At 37.7% G+C, this 26,566-nt stretch overlaps 1 protein-coding gene across 1 annotated transcript in view; it reads right to left on the bottom strand.

Annotated features, from left to right (window-relative positions):
- ITGA8 (integrin subunit alpha 8) overlaps nt 1-26,566 on the bottom strand; it is a 110,353-nt gene that overhangs the window by 56,360 nt on the left and 27,427 nt on the right. The window contains exons 12-17 of the mRNA XM_018909752.3: nt 23,721-23,926; nt 21,403-21,594; nt 9,059-9,104; nt 7,041-7,148; nt 1,037-1,092; nt 343-497 (exon numbers count right to left, since the gene is read on the bottom strand). Coding sequence (XP_018765297.2) covers nt 343-497; nt 1,037-1,092; nt 7,041-7,148; nt 9,059-9,104; nt 21,403-21,594; nt 23,721-23,926 — 763 coding nt within the window. The remainder of the gene's footprint in view (nt 1-342; nt 498-1,036; nt 1,093-7,040; nt 7,149-9,058; nt 9,105-21,402; nt 21,595-23,720; nt 23,927-26,566) is intronic.

The following is a 26,566-nucleotide window of genomic DNA, read 5'->3' as shown; positions in this document are numbered from 1 at the left end:
CAATCTTGCATTTTTGTATCAGAAGATGCAGTATTTGATCAGAATTTCCAGAAGAGTATGAAATTAATGTATTTTTACACAGAGAAATTCTACAGTCTTCAAAATCAGTCCTCCTTTTCTACTTCTATTGAAAAAAGATGAGCCAAAGATTTACATAGGGAATTTTTTCAATGTAGCAGTATGCTCTGGACATACTGAACATACAGATGAAGTCTATCTTGTATCCCATTTCTGTAATTTTGGAAATCACTGTTCCTTTTCCAGTGACTCCTTTTTATTACCTTTAAATCCCTGGTACTACTCAAACAATGATGAAAGTCCAAAATATTTTAAACAACTTACTCTGAGATAAACAAGGAAGTCCTGGCAATGGAGCTGTTTCTGTCTTTCTATCACAATAGAGAAGTAGTGATGTGACTGATGGTAATCAAAGAAGAGGGTCCTCTTAACAGCTCCTTTCTGTTTCAATGAATCTAACTGCAATTCACCTTTCAGCACTAAAGGATACAAAGAAATAAATAAATTATTGATTTAACAGAAAAAAAAACCAGTAAGGAATTAATTCTGTATTATATTTAATGAACCTAAGCAAGTTTTCCAGGAAAAACTAATTCATGCTTTAAGTGCCTGTCTGTTTAAAAGCCCACTAGGATTTGATCCAAATTATGCAGGATGTATAATTTAAGCTTTCTTATTTCATTGACAGATCATATGTGTACAGGACTTCTGTCCCTTTAATTTATTATTTTTCCAAAACAGAACATTCTCCAACAAGGTACATCCTTGGTTTTATTTAGAAAATGACTTAAACTGAAACAAAAATCCTTTAAGTGAGTAATAAAAGGTTTACATTCACACACACACACATATACACATATATATCTATATATCTATATATATGAAAATATTTTTTTTAAAACTGCATTTTCTTGCCTTAGGAGAATCTCACTCCTATTGTCTTCCCAAGTGTAGGGAAAAATACATTTGAAATGGAGCAGGACTAGAGTAAATTACTAGGAATAAAAACATTTCTTACCTATCTCATTTGAAATACTTTGACCTTCAAAATCTGCGCAGACTCTTACAGTAAAGCTACATATAAAAAAAGGAGAAGTAATTCATTACTAGAATGAAGGGAGAAAATGGACTGAGGTGGGAATCAGCAGGTCCCAAGTCATATCTTTTATGTTTCATTTTCATTTGCTTTAAAAGATGTTAACTGAGATTGTATCTAGCTACCCATGATATTCCCTAATTATGTCAGGAAGTCTCCTAAGCTTCACTGATAATCACAGAAGACAGTCTCTGAATATTTCCTGGCAAAGGCATGGAGAAGATTCTCTGGTCTTAGCAGTTCTTGAGAGAGTCCATGGAGATGACCCTTCTGATACTATTGCCAAAGCTGGATTTTTATGCTGAAGTTCAGAAAACCACTTTTGTAAGAGGCTGTCTGCAGAAATACTTTCTGGTTCATCGTGATCAAATCAGAAAAATCTTAGAGCATGTTGTCCTCACTACTGTTATACTGTATAGTAATCCAATGCAGTGGATAAAAACCCACTAACATAACCTTTAAACCAACCCATAATCCCATTCTAATTGCATGTTTGCTTCCTCTGACAGATGTAATGAAACTGCCACATCTGGCATATGTGTCACTCTCATGACCTTAATGGAAAATTCTTTCATTATTTCTTGAGAAACAGGAATGGAATAATGCCATTAATCTGTGCTAAATCGTAGCCTTCAAATAGTCACTCCAGTCCATGCAGAAAGTGCAAATTTTTCATACTCCTACTATTTTACAATTATGAGTCAATACAGGAAGAAGCAATTGTTTCCAAATACACAAAGACAAAATAACAAAAATGAGGAAATCTTGTGTGATTGCATGAATGCAATTTAGACATCAGACTTCACAGGCCTCACGTGTCAGAGTGTAAGAGGGTATTTCCTCAGATGTAAACTCAAGGGCTGCCACTGTATTAAACTCAGTTATCTTGCTTTGGAGGAGTCACAGAAAATTTGCCCTATCATGTTTAAAAAGGTTGTGTTCAAAAATGCAGCTTGGAATGCTTTACTTGTCAAAGAGAACAATTTCAGTGTATGCTTTATTTACTGCAATGAACAGAAAAATTCATAACACATATTTGATAACTGAAGTAATGTTCTCAAAAATTGCTGTAAGAGTCAAGATTTACTCCTTCCACTCCAGGCAGAGCATGTCAAAAAGGGAATGGCAGAGCAAAAAAGCAAAAATCTGGAGTGGATAACCTCCCACACTCTGGCCACACAAGAGGAAAGACTATGGTTTTAGCAGAATTCTGCCACACATTTGTGATTTCATTATTTAGTTCAGAAATAGTGCTAAAGATATCAAAGATTTCAATTGCAAGCCTGATGAATTTAGATTCGCTCCTCAAGAACTTCAACAAGAAAATGCTGGGGAGATGTTGAGGAATGTTTTACTGTCATGAAAAAGAAAAGCAGAGGGAAAGACAGACCACAAAATGTCTAAAGAATTTATGGAGATTTGAGATCTGACTCCTAGTCACAGTAAGAAATAAAACAGCTGAGCTTTTGAGCTTGCTTGTAGGGGCAATCAACAAAATGAACAACACAATTAACAATCAAAGGAAGAAAACTTCAGGTAGTAAGGAAAAAATAGGAAGTAGTCCATCATCCTAAAGCATACAAACTTTTTTATGTGCTATCAGTCTCTCTGAAGAGATCCCCACATCACATTTATTCTGCTGTGTCTGTCATCACTATGAGATTATGCTTTGAATAGAATTTGAATGTAGTTACAAAAGAGAGGGAAAGCCCTAAAACTGAACACATAAGCTTTTCCTGACAATTTTGAGGCAACAAAGCAGTTTGTTTAAAATAATTTTATGTTTTTCAGGGAGACAGAAATTATTTTTACAAGAACAAGAAACTTGAAAACATTCCTCTCTCAAAACTACTCTTGGCACAGATGCTAGCAGTGTCTTCAAAGTTAACCCTAATAAAATTACCTAATATCACCAGAAGTGGTGAAAGGTTAGTTACCCATGTATAATATTTTCTAGACTGCACTTAGTACAAGAAAGAAATTATTTTGGTGTGGCTACTCTAGCAGCTGAAAAAAAATAGAAAACTTACTTCAGGAGGTGAAAAGCAAGGCATTAGCAGATCCTACCAGATGTCATTTGTCATTGCTAACAATTTCTTTAGCACCCAGGTTTGCAGATGGAGAGAAAGAAGGGATAATGCCTTAGGAGAAAGGCAGTGTAAGATTTAATGTTCTGGGCTTCCTTCTGTGTGAGGCTGATACCCAACCTGCAAGGTCACAAACCTCCACAGAAGAGAGAAGCTGTTATTGTTTACTGATGAATGACATTTAAACAGTTTCCTTTATGAAGTACAATATGTAAAACCAAGTCAATACACTTCTATTGTGATGCTCTAACACTTGCCCTGCTTTTAGATTTTATTATGGCCAAGTCTAATCCAGGGACCAAGCAGAGTTTTAATGCTGAGGTCATCTCATGGCTAAGCTACATTGCATGGCCAGGCTGCAGGAGCACTAGGGCTGCTGGATAAAACAAGTGACTGCCCTCTGGATGTCTCTAGGGCTACTGAAGCTAAAACCTGGCACAGAGGTCTCCTGTACAGCACCTGAGCTGTGCTGGTGGCAAGTGACACTACCTGCCTACCCCCTCTGATCACCCCTGAGGAGTGAGGTATCCACCTTCTGACTCTTGGCCATATGGCTTTGCTGTCCCACCCATGGAGTCAGGCACCCAGGCCAACAGCCTTTGGGAAATCTCACACAAATTCATCTCAACAATGGCCCCTAGGTCCATATCCATGGGGCACCAATCACATCCTTTTTCAAATTAGGTCAATGAGAAAAGAAAATACCAGCAGTAGAAAAGAGCAAAAGTAGAAACGTAGTTGAACCTATGCAGCTATGAACTGCTGAAATATTATTTTGGGAGTTTATATCTTTGATAGGAATTTTGTATTCAGCTTTTTTTTAAAGTGTATGTAAAAATGTCTCATTTACTGAATCTAGTTGACACAAAATCATAAATATTTTATTACTACTTTAATAGTAAGAAATTTGGAGATAAAGGAACTACATTTTCTTCCAAGTATTTTTTGATAGTAGGAACTTGAAGATCAGAAATTTTAAGCTCTCTGCTTCTGGTTTTACTGGGTTTACAGAAAGTGGATAGCCTACAAGGCACATTTCAAATCAGACATCTAAACATGAAAAGCACTTACAAATAAAAATATAGTCTACAAATATAAAAAAATAAATATAATCATATATATACAAAATATATTCTACAATATATGCTACAAATTGACTTTTTCTCATGGTTGGACACTTCTATGCAACTTTTGGCAAGTCAGGTAACTTCTCTCACTTATTGCTCCTCTACAAAATGGAATTAACCATATTCACCCGTAATCAGTGAGAGGTGAGTAAAAAGCTTTTGTAGATGCAATCTAAGAACAAATACATGGTAGCTAGTGGATAATCAGACCTCAAATGGTAATAAAAATACCAATGATAGATAAATTAGACCTCCTGACAGCTAGAGCCCAATCTTGAACATAATAAATCACACAATGTGGAAAGAGGTTTTGAAAAATGAAAACATTTATTTATTTACCTCTTTTTACAGATATTAACTTGCATTTTTCACACAGGGGAAAAAGAAACTCTTTTTTCCATATTCCTTAATACTTTCAAAGTTGCAGAATTTGTTACAGATTTGCTAGAATTGAGACCTCAGAAACAGCCACATTTTACACACAGCAGAGAATGAATTATATGCTTCTAGAAGTTCTATTCTCCTTGAGCTGTGCATAAAAATGACTTTTTGTGCATGTTTCCTCTGCTGCTTCAGCTTCGCAATTTATATCATGGCAGAAATAATATTTTCCTAATACTTGGAAACGTACAATAATCCACATTATTCATGCACACACACTTCCTGAAGCTTTTCTGGTAGGAGGTTTCCTTTCATTCTAATTTTGCAGTGTCAGTCAGTAGAGCTTTATACAAGTTGCACAGCTGGCTAAGAGATACAGAAATCTGTCCCATGGGACTGAGGAATTCTTTGCCTGTTGGAGTTTCCCTACTAATTGTTTTCATATGTACAATAAAAGCTTATATCAACTAAGGAAAAAAAAATCACAGTGTGGAAAACAGCAGCTGTTCTTCAGTCATTTCATAACATGAACTAAATCTTTAGGGAACACAATTTTAGAATAAAGCAGACAGAAATTAAATTATACTCCTATTAAAGCTTTTGCAGATATGAACCAAACTTCTTCTGGCTTATTGTAGCGGAGAAATAAAAAAACCCAAAAAATGTGTTAAAGGAGTATGCATTTCTTCCTTCCTTTTCTAAACAATATCTCAGAGCAAGAATATTTTTTGAAAAGTATGTTCTTCCTCTTGTGCAAAAACATCCCACCTTTTTTCTTTCAATACCTGTCGTTAACTCTAGCAGTTCCAAAATCTTTTCTATTACGACATTAAGCATTTTTTAAAATTCTTAAAATCTGGAGTTGTGGAACAACATAATTTGGGTCAATGAACATGCCTCAGCCAAGTGTTTGTATTTATTTTTTTTTTCATCAACTGTTGAAACAAAAGATAATTGAATCAAAAAAATTCCAGAAAGGCCAAAGCTTTGTAAAGTTCTGGGTTTGCATAGTTCCAGCAAGTGCCTTCCACCTTGCTCTGTAGATAGGCAATTTTCTACACTGGATGTAGAAATGAGGAACATGATAGAAAATATAAGAAGTCCCATAAAGTGTAAAAGAACAGCCTCCATGGCTCTTAAATGAACTGCTTCTCATGATTATGTTTTACAGTTTATATTTATCAATGAATTTTTAAGATTCTTCAAGATTCTCTTGCTGAAGCTTACATTTGAGAGGATTTTTAGGATTCATCTCCTGTAAAGAATGTCTCCAATGTGAGGAAATCCTCTGACCATCTTTGGTTTAAAAGCAGTGCAAAATTTCTGCATTCATGTTATCTTCTGGAGTTCTCCTTTACACCTTAATATTGTTTTTGTCCAGCCCACGTCCTGGCAGGCTTCCTGCTTCTTATGTTTTTACATCTTAGAAATCTGTTCCTCAAAGACTCTCTGGCATTTTATATTCAACTTGCACGTGTTTATGCTCTGTTTTGATTTTAGCTTCCTCATTTGTTATGATTTCCACTTTAAACAGTATCTTATGTATTTGTAATAGCCTCTTTTGTCAACTGTTCCTGGGGTCCTTTCAAAGTGACTTTTTTTCTAGAGCAGTAAATGTGCCTTTATGTGGTGTTATGTGCTATTAGCTGGCCTCCAAATGTCCTGCAAGCATTTTGTAACTGATCTTAAGTTGTTTTAATTAGCTCCAAGTTTTTTTTTATGTTGGGTTGTTTTGGTTTTTTTCTTTTCAAAGTTAAATGCTACTGTGGTTAAGAGTTTTTCTTTTAAGGATGGTTGAAACATTGTCCTGTGTGATGTGCTAAAAAAAACTTTCCTCTGACCAAAGACAGCCAGAAACAACATCCTGTGAACTTCTCTCAGGATGGCCAGCCTACCTTCTCTCTTCCACACAGGACTAAGATCTGTCTTTCTCCAAGAGAATATCGTGGGCCCACCAGCTCTGCATCATGTCCACTGTTACATTTGGTCAACAAACAGATGACTGTTTCTGAGTTTTGTCCATTTTAGCTGTTTCATGTTTCATTCACCTAAACACTGCATATGACTTTGCAGCTTGCCCAGGAGCTGAGCATCCTCCTATTCAGGAGACTCAAAGGACTCAACTTTTACCTACCACAATTAGTTAAACAATCTGCTAAGGACTGGAAAATACCAAAAGGATTTCTATGTAGGGAGGTTTTGTTGTGCTCAGAGCATGTTTCAGCGTTTTGAACTTTCAACATGTTCAACAAAAAGTTGCAATAAAATTAAGGAACAGGAAGTTATCTGAGAAAGAGAATAAGGATATTTTTTGAGGAATCATGGACTTACCAGGCCACCAAAAGCTGAGAGTCAGGGAGCTGACAGGTTTTATTGTCTGGATTCACAATCATGGGGTTCAGAATAAGATGAGCATTCACTGTCACAACAGGTCTGGCTCTGGGAGACAGAAATAAGGTTCACCACATTCAGAAGGAGCACATTAGTACCTGAGTTGCAGCAGAGAAAACACTGAACTGAGTTGGCTGCAAAGAAGCCAGAGATGTAGGGTTACTTGGGAGAACACAGTTTTATAATGCTGCTCATAGCCAAAAGAACTCTTTTTTTCCCCATCAGAATCCTACTGAGATTCACAAAAAAAAAAAAAAAAAAAAAAAAAAAAAAAAAAAAAAAAAAAAAAAAAAATCTCATGTTAACACATCACAGACACAGTACCCTATGGTTAAGCAAGAGATGTGTCCCAGGACTGAGGCACATCAGACACATTTCATCACACTGAGTTTTCTCTAAGGGACAGAGATTGCCTTTTTGGGTTTTATAGCAGTCCTTTGGCCATCTTGCAGATTTATTCTGTACTGTCTGTGTTAATAATGATGTATTCCAACTTACTATGTCTGTTTCAAGACTCTTTAAAAAATAAACATGATTTGGTTAAAGTAGAAGTTGGTGCAGACTATCTTGGGCCAATAATGAAGTAAACTCTGTCTGACATTTCTTGGAGACAACTGACTTTGTAAATCAGGAATAATCACCAGTAAATTGTGCTGAGTACATGAATATACAGTTCTGGTGACAGAAACCATCCCTCTGAAGCTGTTATTAAGTGATAAGATAATCTATAACTGCAAGCAGTTTAGAAGACAAATAATAAGATGTGTCCAGATTCTGATTTTTTAAGATAGCAATACTATTTACAGTAACTTACATTATCACAGCTTTCTAACTTTCCTGATATTTAAATCCACATCTGAGATTTTATGATTATTTCTTTATATTACTTTAGCAAGACATTAAAAAATAAAATTACTCTCTTCACTTTTGTGCAACAGGGAAATTCTTTCTTTGCCTAGAAAATTTCAGTAATAAAATTCTATTTCAACAGTAGGACAAGTTGCATATTTGATACATTCTGGCCAGGAAATGGCCTCCTGCTTATTAAATTACATAGAACAATTTTATTGTTCTTGAAAATACACAGTGGATCTAATCCTTCAATGCTTTCTCCTGTGCAGTCGCTCATGGCATTGCAAACTATTTGCATCATTCTGTCACAGCACAGAAGGAAAATCAGGATTCTCACTGCATCTACAGCGTTAGCTGAGATGAGCCAACATTCCTGTTTTACAAAATTCCTTTGCTGTCACTAACATTCAGTTGGGAAGCAGAACATGCCTTTTCTCAGTCAGGTGCTGTTGGGAATACAGACAACAAGCAGCCAGACAGGAATCAGAGATATGACCACATATTGTAGCACAGGATGGTGAATACTTAAATGAAATGAGCTGTCAGCATGGCTGGACTAAGAGAGCATTAGCAGATTTTATGCAAATGTTTATGTATTTGGTAGCTTTAAATTTTACATCTAATCAAAAAGTGCATTTAGTGAAACTCCATAGTCAGCAAAAACTTTTTGTTTTGCAAAGTGGGATCTTGTGCATTTTTTTAAACTGAGGCTAAAAGTAGCAGTCTTTATTTTCAATAAATGGTTCATGTCTAACATACACAATCTCTGAGGATTGGCCACTTTAAAATTTCTTAGTAGCACCAATTCCCCAGGAAAGAAATTAATTTTCAACCTCATGCCTTTTAAATTTCTTATTTAAAATTAACTAAAGAGTCAAACATTCTAGAAGCTGCTTGAGCTAAGCCTAAGCATGGAAATTTTCATTGAAAATTACAGGTTTTGAGCATGGGAAAAAAACATTTGTTTCTCAAAAGATGTTTAATTTATCATCTCTAATGACCACCTATTACACACTGCACCAGGGAAATAGGGATATGACATTTTAAAATTTTAATATCTCCCACCAAAGCCATGTAATATCAACTCCATTGTATTTACCACATACCTGTAAACAACTGCTTTTCCAGCTCCAAATGCACCCACAATTAAATCTGGAAAAACCAAAATGGTTTCAGAATAGCTATACAGTAATTTCTCACATATTTTTTTTTCCATCATAAATTGGATTATTTACATTAACATTGCAGTAACATAAAACAAATATGATAATTCCTTTCTAAGCAGTTTTTTTCAAAAGTGTGAAGAACACAAGTGTGTTTAACCTGAAGGAAAACATTTCACATGTCAGAGATGGTGTCATAAATGTCTCAGTTGTAACCAGTAACTGCCAAACTATTTAACACAAGGTCACCCATGCCACAATCTCACTTCTCCCCAGCTTGTATTATAGGGGGAAAAATGCCATTAAACTCTATGTATTTTATTCCAAATCCTTAACTCTCCATTAAATGATGAGCAGCAAAACAATTTCTTGCCAGTTTTATATGAGTCATGTTGAAACCTAATGCTGCTCTTTCCTTCCATTCTGCTTGCTGGTTTAAGTGTAATTTAGGCATTACATCTCTGTGCAAATAAACACAATGCAAGGTGATGGCTGATTTCATGGCCTCTAATGTTTCCAGCACTGTAGCAATATGAAAAAAGGCTTACAACAGTTATCCATCTAAAGCTGTTATTTTCCCTGACAGATGGAGTCAGCAACACAGGTGCTACACTGGGACTTGGCCATGTCTTTGTCAGTGGTCATTGGCCTGGGTTTGGGAATCTACAGGCCAGAACATTTCCTCTTTTTGCCTGCAGTCCCCATCTAGTGATCTCTGGAAACACCCAGACTGGCTTGCTGGATCCATTCAGGCCTCCTGGAGAAAAACTGGAGCCAAGCCATGAGGAAAAAGGATCAACTTTCCTGCTGCCTCTGCCTTTGGAAAGAGCTTTGTTTCATTTTCAAAGCCCCCAGAGTCCATGTGGGCACAGCTTTCACTCTGCTACTGCTATCATTCAACACGACTGACATGTAACCAATTCAGAAGACTGAGCCTTACAACAGCAGTGGTACAGACTGGCAACCTAAATTGATCTAAATAAGTTAATTAAATGAGTAGTTAGGCTTGTAAACAAACCCTTACTTGCTGCTTCTATAATTGGAGCACTGGCTTGTTTAAGAAGCCCTGAAGTCAAGGAGCATGATGCAAATACCAAGCTTTGATGTTAATTATCTGGATGGGTTTGGTCCAGGGCTGGCAGTGCATTTTCTAGTGCTCCTCCATCTTTCAGATGGTCAGGATTTCAAAAAAAAGTATAAACAAATATTTCACATGGGCAACAGCCAGTCCTTCACTGAATTCCATTAATCAATGTCCTAAAAGGAGCAGACATGGACAGTTTATGGGTCTGATCCTCTTTTTGTACAACATTTACATTTTTCTAATTTCATTGGCCTTAGAGAAAGTTGTTTCAAGGTCAGGAACACTTTCGACAGCAGAAGAAAATAAGTGTTTTTATCTCCTTTTTGGGACATTTGTATGTCTTATTCTTTAGTAGCTTTTATAGAAAACTTGCCTACAGTACCAAAAGTGAAAGATGTTTTCCTCTTAAATAAACAATTAATTGAGACAAAGCCATCACCATGAAGGCTGCACCACACACAAACAGAACTTTTCCTGGCAGCTCACTTATAGTGGCACCCATAGCAACGCCCCAAAAATTTAATATTTTGTTGATTTTTATTTTGCTGGCATTCAAAGGATTTTTTAATGAGTTTTGTGTTTGGTGGGATTTTCTTCTGTTTGTTATTTCTTAAGGAAAAATAAACATTATGTTATGAACAGAAAGTGAAAGACAAGATGGAAAGGGTTTCTGTTCTGCTCTTCCCAGATGGGCACTTTTTTGAATTCTATAACAGACTTGAGTTAGGATATGTACTGGCTCATATCTGACCTGGTAACTCAAAAGGTTTCAGGGTTATGTTGTGAGGGACAAAACAGGTAGATATCCAAGACTTATTCAGATCTTGGCCTAGTGGTGATTTCTTAATACTCCCTTTCATTAAAAAATAAAGGTTAAACACACAGCTTGGGTAAGCTTACTAAAATGCAGCCTGGTAGAACCTACAGGTGAGAAGAATGAGTCTGTCAGACCCACCTGGCCTCACTAGTGTGAGCAAATGCAATTTCAGTGTGTACTGCTGTGCAAAGGTACCCTCTCTCTTGGCATCCCCACTTTAATTTAAAGAGGATTTTGTACATCTGCTTAATGGTTAAATCCTGGTTTGCTTGGGACAGAGCCCAGCTTATCTGAAGACAGAGGATGATGGGTCTGGATGAGCAAATACCAAAAAACTGGTTTTCAGTCTCAGCCACCAAAAAACTGGTTTTCCAGGAGCAATCTTTCTTCATTGCCACTTCAGCCAGGTTTGGAGACACAGCAAATAGGATGAGGATCCTCAATCATGGCACCACCACAAAAGCCCTATTTGAGACCACTTTAAGGGCAGCCAGGACTGTGCTCATCCTTTTCTTGTTGGGAGGCTCTTACTTTTACCCTGACATGTAATTTGTTTTCTGGTCTAAGCCATGCTTATTCTTGATCCAAAGAGTTTGAATGAGTAAAACTGCTGAGTAGAGGAAGTGAAATTAAGAATGAATATACAAACCTTCCCCCCCACCCCCCCCATATTTATAGCCAGTAGCAACTTCTACAACCTATTGTAAGGACAAAATGATTTTATATTCAAATAGAGCATTCATTGGAAGATTAATTAGGGATTTTTCTTTGCTTTGTCTTGTTCTGTTACAGAGCAGTAATTTTACTCTTCCTTCTTTCATTGCTTTGTGGGGTGCAACTCCTACACCCATGATTGGAAAAAATAATTTTTGGTGTTGATACAAATGCATGAGATTTGAATACACATCCAATCAGAGCACTTTTATAAGCAGAAGTTTTGAATTTGTTGAATATACTATAGAAGAAAAGTTACTAATCATTTCTACTAAAAAAAAATGCATGGGATGTCTAAATTATCTGAATTTTGGCAACTTTTCCCTTCAGAAAAGCAGAAGTTTTCTTTATTTATTCTTGTTAATGCTGCACATGCAACGCCACTGATGCAAAGATCACTAGCTGAAAAATAAATTTTAACAAGCAATTACAGAGCAAAAGAAGGGAGCTTAAAAAAACCAGCTTAACTCCTAACAACCCTTCCAAAGAAAGCCTGAAGAAAAGCCTATGCCTACTCCTTTCCATTAGTGAGGGGTTTTTTTCAAGCTCAGATTAAAATGTGTGATTAAAACATAAAAACAATGACAAAAAAGTGTAAGAATCACAAAATCTCCTTCAGTTCTTCTCGTATTTCATGCTCCTGGGATGATCAGGGACCTCACTGGTTTAGTTAAATGATCACTTTGTCTACACTGTCTGTTTGAGAAGATCTTCTGTCAGCTGCTCACCTGCAGACAAGCAAGGATCTCTAAGGAAGGTTTGGCATCAGCACCCATCTGCTTTTGCCTCATTGCTTTTGAGGAATAAATGAGCTGTGGGGTCACAACCACACTGCAAAAATTAAGAAAACAGCATGGAGCAACTCCACAGGAATTTTTAACTTCCATTTTTAACACAGCTTGTGGGTTGTATGCAATAAAGTCCCAGCTGGTGGGGTTTGCAGAGCTTAATGCTGAACCAAGTGTCTTTGGGACATATTTAACTGAAGTCAAGGTCACTGCACAAAGTTAAACAACCCTAATGCTTTTCTCAAATGCTTCAAATTTACTTTGTTCTGAAGAGAAAGGTTTGAGAAGTCTGTGTGAGAAGTCCATTTTCTGAAATAAAGTTATAAAAATTTAAGGTGATGGCACTGAAAAGGACATTGGATTTTGTGAGCTTGTGAATTCACTTGCACCTTCTGCCATGTGACTGTGCCAAACCTGAAACACGGTGTGATAGAAGGGCAGAAACTTGCCATGATGCTCCCTAAACCTTCAACCAAATGAAGGAAGAAGGAAGATCAACAAATTCCTACTTCCAGTCTCAACAAGACATATTTATTTATTAACTCTAGAAAATTTTTTGATTCCCTCATATTTTTAAAGGTCATCCCCATTCTCTCTGAGAGATGCAGCCTCAGGGAGCCTGAGCAGGGAGGAACATGCATCATGTTCAGCACCCTGCACTTGACTGGAGCCTGTCCAGCAATCCCAAGAGAAATTGCCAAGACATGGTGTCTCACATCGGTACACGGGGGACAGTGGCCAAGAAAATAACCAGTGAACAACCACATAACTGGCAAACACCTCACTTGTCAGAAACCCAAAAATGAAACAACAGCTGAGTCACCTCCCTGCTGCAACTCTACCAGGACACAGGCAGGAAAGTGATACATCTGGGGACTCAGAATGATTTGCTGACAGCTTTAAACATAACTTCATGCAGTCTGTCAGCTTCTTTGTACGGTATAAAAAGGGACTGGAAAAGAGTTATATTGTACCTGAGTACAGGTGCTAATGGAAATTTAGTACAAGGGAGAAAACCACCTAACGGTAAACTCTATTAAAAATCTGTGTAAGCCTTTTTGCTTTTTTATTTTCCTCGTCAGATCAGTGCCAAAAAGCCCATGATCATATCTCTATTTGTTTTCTAGGATTTCAGTTTGCATTACAAACCCAAATCTCAGTAGGAAAGGTCCAGAATAAAAATGCCTTTAAATGGCCATCACTTCAGGCTTGACCATAGTAAAAGACATAGGCCTGTCCAGCATAGGCAGCTTTACTCAAGAACTTTAGTTAAATACTACAAACAGCCATCATTCAAAGCAGAGTCACTTTCTTCCAATCCTATCATTCTCAGCTACTGTTTTTAAACCATTCTGGTAGCAGGTCTGTTACAGGTAACACCTAAGGCTAACTCATATCAATGCTTCTCTTTTGTTTGAATGAATCCCTTTCACAACACAACCATATTGTTCATCATATTACAAAAGAAATTCTAAAGAGGACAGTTAATTCTTTATCACTTTAGTAAAATGTTACTGGGATCAATTGCTTTACTCTTACATTCTACTGGGCACAATACTGTAATTTCATAAAATATTGTAAGGAATTTTAGAAAAGCATATCTAAAGATTGCAGATATAATAATTTCCCATAAAATCAACATATTTGTACACAATTCTTGGCTTGTCACTACATTTTTGACTGATTATTCATGTGAAAAAATAATTAGCTGGTAGAAGCACTTCAGCTCTTCTGCATTTGCTGGCAGGACCCAAACCATTGTTCTGGCTCCCACACATAGCAGCCCTCTCTTACCAGAGCAGATGCAGCTTCTCATTGATTTAATTTGTTTGTCTTCCACAAATCTCCTGGACCAACTTCATAATTTAATCATCGCTAGATTCCGATTTGTAATATTGTTGGCACAATGCCTATTGTTCTCAAAAAAATTTATTAATCTGAAGAACCCTTGCCTCTCAGGAAGAAATTTGAGGATTTTCTTCCTGCTGCTTGAGTTAATGTACTCAGCAGATGGAGCTGTTAAATACTCCTGTTTTATTAAGATTAGACTGGATTACTGAAGTTCTGTGGGAATTTTGTCTTCTTATTACACTTCTTTCCTTCTGAAAATGTTTATAGAGTAGTTTGATATTAAGTACTATGATATTCTAACTAACTACTATGATATTCTTAAGATAATAACTGAGTCCAAAATAGCAAGGCATGAAGCTGCCTTTATACATTTCCCTGTGCTGACAAAGGCTTGACTATAAAGAACAACCAAAAGAACAGGCAAACAGCTGTGTTTGTGCTGAAGCAGGGTACCTTGAACATGAAGCTTCAGTGGCACTGATTCCAGAATGACTCCCTTAAGTTAATAAGGAAGACTTACACAAGCATCTAAACAGGCAGGGAGCAGAGACAATAGTGCATAATTTATTGGAGCAATTAACTAATCAACAGTCTTTGAATAGTGAATTCATCCAAAGCACTGTTCTGAATCTGCCCACACTGTTAATAGGAACTGGTTAAATCATCCTGATTCAGAGACACATTCAAAGAAACCCCAGGCTTTGGGAGGATATGCCACAAGAAGAAATCAAGTTTAATGAGTTGAGTAAGTTATTCATTATAAACTATTTACTCAGCTATAATCAGCCATCAAGTGACTGAACATATGCTGAAATGTGAGGGTGGAAACCTTACAGCCTACAAATGTCTGAGCCTTGTACAGATAGATGAACCAGCTGGAAGTGCAGCATCATCACCTAGATAATCACAGACTCCAGGCACTCAGTGGGGCCAGCTTTGAACAGATGCCCAGAAGCTAAAAGAAACAAATTTCTTTCCCATTAAACAGATTAATGGATTTCTTTTGTTCCTATGAAAATTGAACTATGCTAATAGAAAAAGACAAATAAATGCATAAATAAAATAAACTATAATTCAAAATGCATGCCTTTGCTTCATTCCCTGCTCCAGGCCTTGATAACACACATAAAGCTCAGAATGGAGCAAAGGGGTCCTAAAAGCCCTAGATTTACAGGACAGTGGAAGCTGCCTTGAAAGGTGTTATTATGCATCCCAGATGTCCCAGCACAGAAGACAGGCAGGAAGATTGTGCTGAGGCAGGTATTTCAGAATATCTTTATGCAAACTTTGTCGAGCTGCTGTTCCAGAGAATCCCATGGTTATACAAACTGTGTTACAGCCCTCACCAGGATCACCTCAGACACAGCACAATGCTGCTCTGCCATGTCCTCACCTTGGCACAGAATTCCAGCTACCACTGTATTTGCACTTAAACTGATGGGAAAAGTCCATCTTTTATGGTTTTTCAATCTCATCACCTCCCTTATTTCTTTAATCCCATTTACCTTTTTTTTATGACTTTCAATCCAGAATAACGGCATTAAACCAGAATTTACTATGGCAGCAGAAGTGAGATCAGCTCTTCTCTTTTGAATATGACCTTAGAACATGAGTTGTCAGAAAACAGTGAAATGGATAATCTGCTGAAAGATGTTACAATTATGTCACTGCTAGTAAAACAGTGGCAGAGAATGTGTCTGTGTGCTGCATCTTTACTATATGCAGTGGTAGCATTAAAATAGCCCTAACACAGTTCGCCCATGCCAATTATTAGACTACAAATTTGAGCATGCAGTAACCCTGTTTTGGCAAAAAAGTGAGTTTGGTAGTGTGCACAAGGAGTGTTCAGTGATAGTTCAGAACTAAAGACAGCCTATTTCATTTACTAATGTAGATGTACCTCAAGAGGATTAATTGGTCTTTTCCTTCAAATACTGGGTCTGTGTTGTGTACTGGAGAGATACTGAGTATTTCAGGTTAGTGTGGTATTAAGCTTGTCAGTGCCATGCTTAGGAGACTGGGAAAGCTGCACATCATGGCTTGGCACAATCTATCTGACTGATATGCTTAAACTGCTTCCTTTTACTAGTCTTATCTGACTATAAAGTTTAATTAGATTCTGCCTCTTACATGACTACAGAGAAAGGAGAATCCATCTATTAATTACCACCATCACCACTGCTTGGCATTGCAATCCAACCAGGTGAGGAAGAGCCCTCTGTTTGGGGCAGAAGGTGATGAACACAAGCACAGAGAGGGCAGCTGCATGAGCAACACAGCTCCTAGGATGATCAGCACAGTTTTCTGCCTCTGCTGCTTCCCAGGGTTGAAAGTTTCCCACTGCCTCCAAGTCTGCAAAGCAGAGACTTCCATACTATCACCCCTGTCTGTGCTGATAAAGGAACAGTTCTGGGTACATAACATCTGGAGTATTTGTAAGAATGACACAATTTACAGAACTCCCTCCTGGAAAGCTGCAGAGATGTAAACCAAAGGTTGTACTTAGTAACAAAACTCAGTCTTCCCTGTTGACAAAATCTCCATTATTTTCACAATGCTGAGAGGTCTGTTACTGTTACAGGGACAACACCTGGGCCAGGACAGCTGAAGACAAATGGTCATTACACTGACAGAACTGCTAACAAGAAGGAAAAACAGCTCTGTCTGCATACTGGCCCTACCAGTGAAAGTTCCATTTTTAGGTAAGATGTTGACTAGTTAGTTAAGGCAAGGCATGTGCTTGAGCAATGTGTAAGTATTGTCCATATTTTTGTGCTGTTAGTACATATTAGCTGTGATTTTAGTGTGTGTAAGTTAGTACACTCCCAGACAGCAGCTGGGAAAGGTCTGGGGAATCAGCTGGGCCAAAGACCTTTCACAAAAGGGAATATGGGTACTGCCATCCTGTCCCAGTGGTTTCATCTGATAATAGTGAGCTGTGCTGTGCCATGTAGCCTCAAGCCCAGACCACAGTTCCTGGCCCACTTTATTTTCTTGTACACACATAATTACTGATAGCAGTGAAAAATATTTGGGATTATTGTTTTTTCAAGTACTAATTCTGGTTTTCTTCTCAGTAGAGAAGATACAGCTCTTTTTTTAATGTTGGTTAAGTATGAAACCCAGGTCAATGATAAAATCTTTATCAAAAACAATACTTTACCCATACACAAGTCATAAACTACTAACTGCTCTTTACATAAAAATATATGAAGAGAAGAAGAGGCAGCAGTGGTGGCAAGACTGAACAATTATTTGGCACAGGAGAACTGGTGTGTCATTCTCCACTGCACAAGCAACAATTAAATATATTAGAATTCCTTCCAGAGGGTTGCTAAAACACATGGCTGATAGAAGTATGTCTCAAGTCTGTAAAATAATGGGACTGCAGAAGTGTTCACTGTCTATCCAGTGTAAGAACTAGAAAATGTCCAGTGGAAGACAAGATTTGAATGAGACACAGTGAGAATTACTTCTTCACAGACAATTCAGCTGGGCTATGGGGTCCCATGACAAATGCTGCATGTGCCAAAAGTCTGCATGAGTTCTACAGCTGATTGGTCAAATTCATGGAAGAAAAGTCTGTCAGGTGATACTAATTTTGGATGTGCCATCTCTTACTCCGGGCCACCTTGATATTCTGGTTGGTTAATGCTGGGTGTATATTCTGGGAAATATCACAACAACTGTACAATTCTCAGGGTATCTACCATTGGCCACTGTTGAAAACATGCTATGGTGCTAGACAGATCTTTCATCTCTATCAGTATGGCTGCATTATGTTCTTCCTCATCTGCTCTGCTACTCCACCTTTAAACTCACCTGTGATCAGTTTCCTCCCAAATTTATTATACAGCTGGGGTCATGGGGGACAAGAGACTCTTTCTCTGCCTTTCCTAAAGAAGACCAGAAAGTGGGGGGTGGGGGAGACTCTCTCCCTTTGGTGGCAGGAACTGTAGGAAGAGGAGAAAGGAGAAACCACCCCATCCACAGGAAAACTGAGGGATTTGAAGAGCTCTGTGTAATATGGAGTCTTCATCTGCTCCCTGTTTCCTTCTCTGTTCTTGAGCTTATACTGGCATTTGGATGAAGAGAGAAAGATATTACTCCCTATACCAAATGGCCCCTCTTCTCCAGAAGGCTAATACATAGGTCTCTGTTTGAACTGAATTCCCAGCCAAGAGAGGATTTAACCTTTTTCCACTGGGAGAAAAATTTGACTGTGACTCACCCTCACTTTTTAGTAGCTGTATTACCCAACCTGTGATCAAAGAGCACTGGGGTAGCGGGGGTCAGTACAGCAGTCCCAGGATGAAGCTCAGTGGTCTGTGGTAAGAAGCCATATGAACAGGTGGTATCTTCTGCCCTCTAGGTCAGTGACCTGCTCCCAAAAACATTACCTTATGGCTGATGTAAAGAAAGCCTGAACCTCTAAAAGCTCTGAAAATGCTATAGAGTGCATTAGAAATGAAATGGCAGAGTAACTCTCAAGTCTCAGACTCCCATTTCCTAGCATGGACTCATGTGTGTGCTGCCTCATGAACAATGCCAGGCACAAGTGCTTGAGTAAATTATACAAGCACAGCTATAGTTATACAGGTCACTCTTGAACAATTGAACTCTAACCATGGAAGAGCTACATGCTTGGAGACTCTCACCTTAGACAGTATGTTAATACCTGCAGCCAGATATTACAGCTGTCTCTCATCTCCCAGTCCAGAACTTCTGAGACTGTTAAGCCAGAATAATCTGATTTTATTGCATTTCTTCTTTTTAGAAAATGGTCAGTTTTAGAATATACACACTAGAAAGCGTAAATGAAATTTTTTGTGATCTTTTTCCCCCTAATCTTTCACAACCCTCTTTGAATCCCAGGCACAAACAGTAGTTAGGGAAGCATGGAATTAAAGGCTAATTTTCTAGACCTTCTATAGTCAGCCAGACCCCATTTCTCTAAAATAAAACTTCCTTCCTAATCCTTCCAACTTCAGTACCTTGTTTCCTCCTTTTACAAGGGTTGCCCTTAGGCGTTTCCGTCAGGAGGTGAAGAAGGAAAGCTCTTTGACAGGAGAAGGATTACTTACTTCATTGCCTGGAGTGTTTGTCCTAGGCTTGCATTTCCCTATATTATTTCCTGGGGTTTTTTTTCCCTTTTCCCATAGGAAAGCACTCTATTTTTGTGCTAGCATTGTGCCATGTTTGCACTATTTTTACAGCTCTGTTTTGGTGCTCCAAATCTTCATGAACTAAGGAAGAGGTGGTTGACTCATAGTAAGGGATTTTTCTTCTCATTTTCTGAGAGATTTTCAGCAGTGCTGTGGACTGCTCATCCAGGGGAAAAGCTAGTTACAGTAAATGCAGGGTGGTGTTTCTTCTGTTTGTTTTCATTTCTTTAATTGGGTAATTCCTGTGACAAAACCAAATGATCTAACACATAGTGAGCTGATAACACAATGTGAAATCCTGCAAGTAGGATGCATGGTGGAGGCCACAATGACAGACAGAGAACACACAATTATACTACAATTCCTCAGTGCACATTTAGAAAGATCAAGACTCATCACCCAAACTTTCCACACATTAGCTTAAAAGATGCCCCATATAAAGTATGCTAATACAGCACTAAGACTTCTACCCTTCTCTATAGGAGTCAAAGAATCTCCCTTCCCTCTATCTTTCCAATCTTCGAAATGCCAGGAATGCAATATCCTGTTTCCTTTGGTTTTGCTGGGGGCCTTGTGGGTGCTTTAGGAAATGTTTAAATGCTGAAACTTTAATAAAGAGCTCTGTTGTCCAAGAGAACCTCATTAGTCATGGACAATGAAAGACTATTAATAGCAACATCAACAATATGCAAACAAAAAGTCAGAACAGTGTTTAAAAGCCCTTTCTTCTCTCAAATGCTAAAGATCTTCTTACTTCAGTCTCATGATAGCCTCACTTTATTACTCTGCAGTCAGCTTTTCTGTTTGTAAAACTGTAATTTCTATTGTAAACAACCCTTCCCAGAAATTGCCTTCTGCTTTTGGAAAGATACCCTTTTCCAGGCTTTTACAATCCATCTCAGAAAGGTAAAAGATCCTGTTTTTGTCCCTTTGAAAAATTACGGTTTTCACTTTTGAAATAGTACAACTTTAAAGAACTCTAGCCTTGAAACAACCCAGGGTAACAAGAGTGATTTCACAGTAAGTCAGGGAAGCATGGACTGTTAGGATTTTACTGTGGATGAACCTTTCACAGTAAGAAAAAATGATGTTTTACTACACACCCTTACTAAGGCTTCTGAATTGTGATGAAAAGAAACAGAACAGATTTGTTTCCAGATGAGAGAGACAGTAAATAAAAGCAGACTACTTAGATGGTAGGAAAAGTTTCCTTTAAAAAACAAACGCTTCCCTGAAAAACTTAATTAACGTTACAAACTTAATAAATGTGAATACATGTCAGGTAAACTCATTAGGAAGAGTCAAAGCTAACCTAAAAAGGAAGACTCCATATCTCAAAATGAAAACATAAAAGGGATGAAAAGGCCCAAATAAAATAGCTGCTTTAAGCAATTTGCATTCTCTCTGCTTTTTTGTAATGCAAAGCCATTAACTATATATAGCTCAGTGTCTCTTTGGTCAGCAAAAAACAACTCAGAAACACAACCAAACCAACCCCTTCTTCTACAATGCAACCTGTTTTTAATTAAGAAAGAATGCCAGGATGAAGGGGACCTTACAAGTTCAATAAGCTGAGACCATTCAGTTTTTGGAAGTGGGGGAAAAGGGTTAAGGTTTTCATTGTAAACTTCACATGTTTTATGTTAATACAACTGTTTCAGCCCTTTCTTGACTTTCTGATCATGTCTTTTGACAGGAAAGGGAGTATTTGTTTTGTCTGTTTTTAACTCTCAGGAAAGCAAACTAGAACTGTCCAGAAATGTCTATCCTTTATTCTGACCTCTGCCTTCCAAAAGGAGCAGTTTAGGCATGATGCATTTACCAGAGAACGGAAGTATGAAATTCCCTTTCTAATGTAAAAATCCTACCTGGGTAATCATTCTTGTCTACATCTGAGTCTCCTCTCAGAGTGAAGCCAAATCCCGAAGGCATGGACTGGGAGGCCCAGGCTCCATTGAGAACCTGGGAAGGGTTAGGGTTTAACCCATTACTGTATCCATTGTAAATGAGCACTTTCCCTCTTCTGTCTTCTCCTGCAAATGGTGCACCAATAGCAATGTCTGCAGTGAAAAAAAAAAAAAAAAGATAAAAAGAATAGACACAATTAAAAATTAACTCCCTGCAGGAAAATACACTCAAATTGCTTCTGCTAAAACATTCTGTATTTCTGCATGTATTCTAGTTTAAAGGCAAATATACAAAATGTTAGCAGTGTTTTTTCTGTATCAAACTTTCATGACGAAAGCTTATAAAATAATCCTATGAAGAGGTTATTTAATGATACTAAATAGCCAGTCCACAGAGGATTCCTCTACATATTTTTGGGGCAGTTAATTGGCTTTAATAAACCAAGATCTAATGAATGCCTGCTTCTACTTTTGTATTTTTAAACAGGTTCAAATCTTCTTTGATTTCTTCTATCACCTGTTAATAAGGAATAGCTGTTAGATAAAATGAATTTTTCTCTTTCCAGATAACATATCCTACATAGGCAAAAACTTCACCCCCTCAAACACCCAATGCTTCAGAATGCAAAAGAGAACAGCGGAATACAGTGTTTTCATCTATACCAATTCATCATTTTATTGATGGAATAGTACTGAGTCAGGAATTTCACAAGAGGTCTTAGGCACTATGGAATCCTTAAAAATGAGGTGCCATATCCAAGAAGCAGAATTCACAGTGCTCTTAGTTTCTGTTCAGGGAATGTGGAGACAATATTGTCTAGATTGAGATCCAACAGGTGTTCTAGCTGAGCTAGACAATAGGAAACAGTAGAGGATATGTATCTGTAGCACTCATTTTTGGGTTCTGATCTAGGAAATGATGCTGGACTTCTTTATTAAACTTGCATTGAGCACCTGGACTCTGCAGCTTCACTCTAAAGGCAGAAGTGCACCAAAGCTCTATGACTGCCATATTCAGTTATGAAGCAGAAGACTCTGACTCTAGAGTCTTCTTAGTCTTTATACAGTGACAGAGAAAAGCAGAAATGTCTTCTGCCTACCTCATCTGAATTCTGGAGAGACAGGAAACCAACACTGCCTGCCCAGAGTAGGTGAAGGTATCTGCTATTGCTCACAGGTAGAAAACAGGAATGGAATTCTCCACCATGAGGTTCAGCTGTGCTGAACTCCATGGTGGGATTCCAGGATAAGTCAGTGAGGGTACTCTCAGCAGTCCCAATCCAATGGCTTCTACCCACAGGATGGTATTCATATTTTGTACACTCTGAACCCCAGTGCACTTCTATGACTCCTGACATGAATCCCTCACACAGCAGCCACACAATGAGGACATTGCCCCAGAATCTAGGGGCTAGAGAATTGTGAAAAACAGCCCTTGAGGTAATTAATTTTTTCTTCGTTCAATAATTTTCTTCATTCATTAATTTTTTTTATAATGGGACAACTATTCTAAAGGCTACTGTGCAAAACTGTTCTTCCAGGAAAAAAAAAATTGATGTTTTAGATGCAAAGATACCTGCTTTGAAGATCCCTAACATCCTGGAAATAAGAAGTAAGGAAATGCATGCAGGGAAAGATAAGATGCCACTGACCATGTCTAGGAGGCTAACTGTAGGTGCTCAAGGTATCTCAGCTTTCTAAGGTAATCAGGCAGTAAGTTTAGTTGTGCTGGTTGCTTGAATGTAGGCTGCCAGTTAACTTACATGGATATTTTGTTGTGTGCATGTGCAATAAGCATTTGAAAGAACCCATTATGCACCAGTTTTTTTGTACTTAAGTACCAGTGGAAGGCTGACTCCAAAATAGTACTTCTGTATCTGCCCAATTCTTTCATTGTTGACAAAATGCTCCATGTACTGAGCCTCAGAGAATTACCAAACTCCTCCAAGCATTTGAGGAGAGAAGAGCTCTGCTTCAAAAAAATGAAACACCTTAACCAAGTAATTAAATGTTATTATAGTTATAAAACAAAAAGTATTTTTATAAAAAAAAAATACTAACAATTACTAAAAAATCGCCCTGTAGTCAATATGACTGCCCTCTTAGCAGTCACTTTTCATGATTTGGGTCTCAGTATCAGTTTCATTAGCATTAGTGTAAATTCTCATGAATTTCAAATATGTTACAAAGCCTTTTCCAGCAAAGCACAGACACAACATTTGCTGCTTGGGCATTTGTAATTTCAGTGTTAGAAATACACTACATTACATCCAAATTACCATTATATCCATCTTGATTGAGGTCTCCAAGGTGTGTGATTGCACTGCCAAATCTACCAAACAATTCAGTGCCTGTCAGAATTTGTGCATCTTGGAAGAGGAATGCACTTTCTTGCAGGTACAGATAAACTTGCCCAACTTCTTTAGGCTTGCTCTCAAATTCTCGTTCCATAAAAAGAGGGGCACCGACTAGGATATCATCTAAACTGGAAAAAACAAAAACACAGTGCCACTGAGAGACTGAGTGTAAACAACACAGTTTATACATTTACTAAACAAGAAGCTGATAATTAGCATCCAGTCAGGCTAACTGAGGCAAGAAGGCATGTGTGGAGTCCTGGTTCAAACTCTTGGTCAAAGCACGGTGAATAAGGGAAGGCTGTCCACAGCTAGATTTAGTTCAGTTTTGAATATCTCATGGATGGAGACTTCACAACCTCTCTGGGCAACCACCTCCAGTGTCTGATCATAATCACAGCCAAAGTGTTTCTTTCTAGGTTTAAACAGAACTGCTTGTACTTCAATTCATGCCCACAATAGACACTGAAAACTTACACTTTGCAATTGCTGATGCTGAAGTCAGGGATCTAAGAGTGAATCTGTGTTTTACCAACAGTGCCAGTGAAAGGCAAATTTTAGCATTAAATCTAGTTTTTGCAAATTATACATCAGTAAGTGGCCAAAAGAAGAAAACCCTGCCACTTTACAACAGGTTTTTGAGTAACATACATGAAACACAAGTAGAGCACCAATTAATTGAGAATGCCTCATCACTTCTTCACATAGAAATTGGAAGACAAAGCCCTAGCCCTGTTTCTGAAAACACTTCTGTTCAATATTAGGTACACAAGAAGTTGCAGTGCTCATATAATTTTCTGTACTGGGTATTAAAGAGAAAGGACACAATTAAATCATGAAAATAAGATGCTCAGAGGAAAAGGGCTGTCCATTATGCTACTCCAAGAAGCATCAGTAAAAGAACACAGACCAATCAAAGCAAATTTTGCATGTTGTTTTTCTAAACAGTCATTTTTCAAAACATGTTACCAACATTTATTTAGAAGGAATAAAAAGAACCTTTCATGAACTGTGAAGAATAAAAAAAAGTGTGATTGACAGACTCAGAAAAAGCAGAAGTATTCTTAATGGATTATTCTGAGATATTAAAAGATAGTATCAGATCAATTGCTGAAGGTTGCTCAAGGCCCAATATTAAAATAATTTGCATTACATTCAGTGGTCATTGATTATCTGTATTAAGGAAGTCTGTTACTGCAAATAACTAGGAATACTTGATCACAGACTATTTAATTTGAAAAATATTCTCTTGCTCGAATGTGAAAATTTTTTCAAACTTTGTAAAACTCACAGAAAATTTTCTACTCCCAATTCATCATATTTCCAAGGCTTTATCTATTAGCAAACCAAATAATAAAATTGCAATGCATTATTTTTCCTAATCTTGATAGAAAATAAAAATCTGTATGATTCAGCAGTATCTCAGCTACTATTTTACCACAGATGTACACTATTATTCTAAGATACACACAGAATCTTTCATCTAGGAAAAAAAAAATCATTGTTGAACTTACACATTATACAGGTTGTGACAAAATACTTCTAGGAATGTTATTTTTCTACTAAGTTTTATAGTATGTTTCCACAAAGGAAAGTGCAGTTCCAAATGTCAGGTCAGTTTGGTACAGCAGTCCTATTTTTTTATGTTAGATTTTGCCCTATGGCATAAATAACTAAAAAGGAAGGAAGCAGATGCTGACTTGACATCAAAGGTGGGATTTTCCTTTCACACTAAACATTCTAGGTCTTCCTCTACTAATGGAAGATGTTTGTGGTTAGGACAGAATATCAGCTGAAATGGTTGCCATGAAACAACAGCAATAACAGAAAGAAATAATGAATGCTCTTTTACAAATAAGTTATTTTACATATGCCATGTAATGAAATCATTACTCAGTAGCACTAGCATCAATTACTATTTCAGTACCTCACAGTCCAGATATTCCCAGTACATTGGGACCCCACGGAGTTAACTGCTGTAGAAACCATGAAATAAATGATGTGCTTGGCTCCCTTGAATATTTTATAAATGAGGAGTTTTAAGACTGATGGAAGATTTTTTCAGAGATGATAAGGATCATTTACATCAGTACAGTGATGTAAAATAAATAGATACCCAGATACCTTTAAAACCCTGGTCCATACAGCAATATCTAGAGTGCCTAAAATGGTGACAAGAGAAACACAGACTACCTACTGTGTATTAAAATCCTCTAAGCAGAAGCCTAACCCAGAAGACAAGATCCACCAGGTGATACAGAAAGCAAGCAGACAGGAGCTGGAGCTTGTTGAATAGGAAGCACAGCATCCCCGCTAGAAGTGCACACTACTGGGTTATTTTGTGGTAAAACCTCAACTTTGCTAAAATATATGACAATGACTGTATAAAATGCATGAACAGGCTAGGGAGATCAGAATCTGGTAGCTAAGATGGCTCATCTTCTCATGTATTGAGGGGCAGGTGGAAGAAGGGCAGTCATCTAATAGACTGACCTATTTCTCAGCTGGTTATGGGCAGCAGAGCCACCTGGAGCACCCACAACACTTGGTTTGTCTTTCCTCCAGGCACTCATATGCATTGCCTCCACCAAGGCCTTCCTATCCTCACCCTCAAATTTTCCCCCTTCTCCTTCAGAGCTGAGCCCTGTAGGTCAAAGCATGCTGCTTCAGCAAGTCCTCTGCAAGAGGGAACTCTGCCTTAGGCAATTCTAGAGGTTTGGGATTAGAGTTTGGGTTTTTTATGCTGTCACAGCAGTGTACTATAGTTA

This window comes from Serinus canaria, chromosome 2 (assembly GCF_022539315.1).
Source record: "Serinus canaria isolate serCan28SL12 chromosome 2, serCan2020, whole genome shotgun sequence".
Classification (NCBI taxonomy): Eukaryota; Metazoa; Chordata; class Aves; order Passeriformes; family Fringillidae; genus Serinus; species Serinus canaria.
Note: the sequence above shows the minus strand (reverse complement) of the source record. Positions and strands in the feature narration are given on the sequence as shown.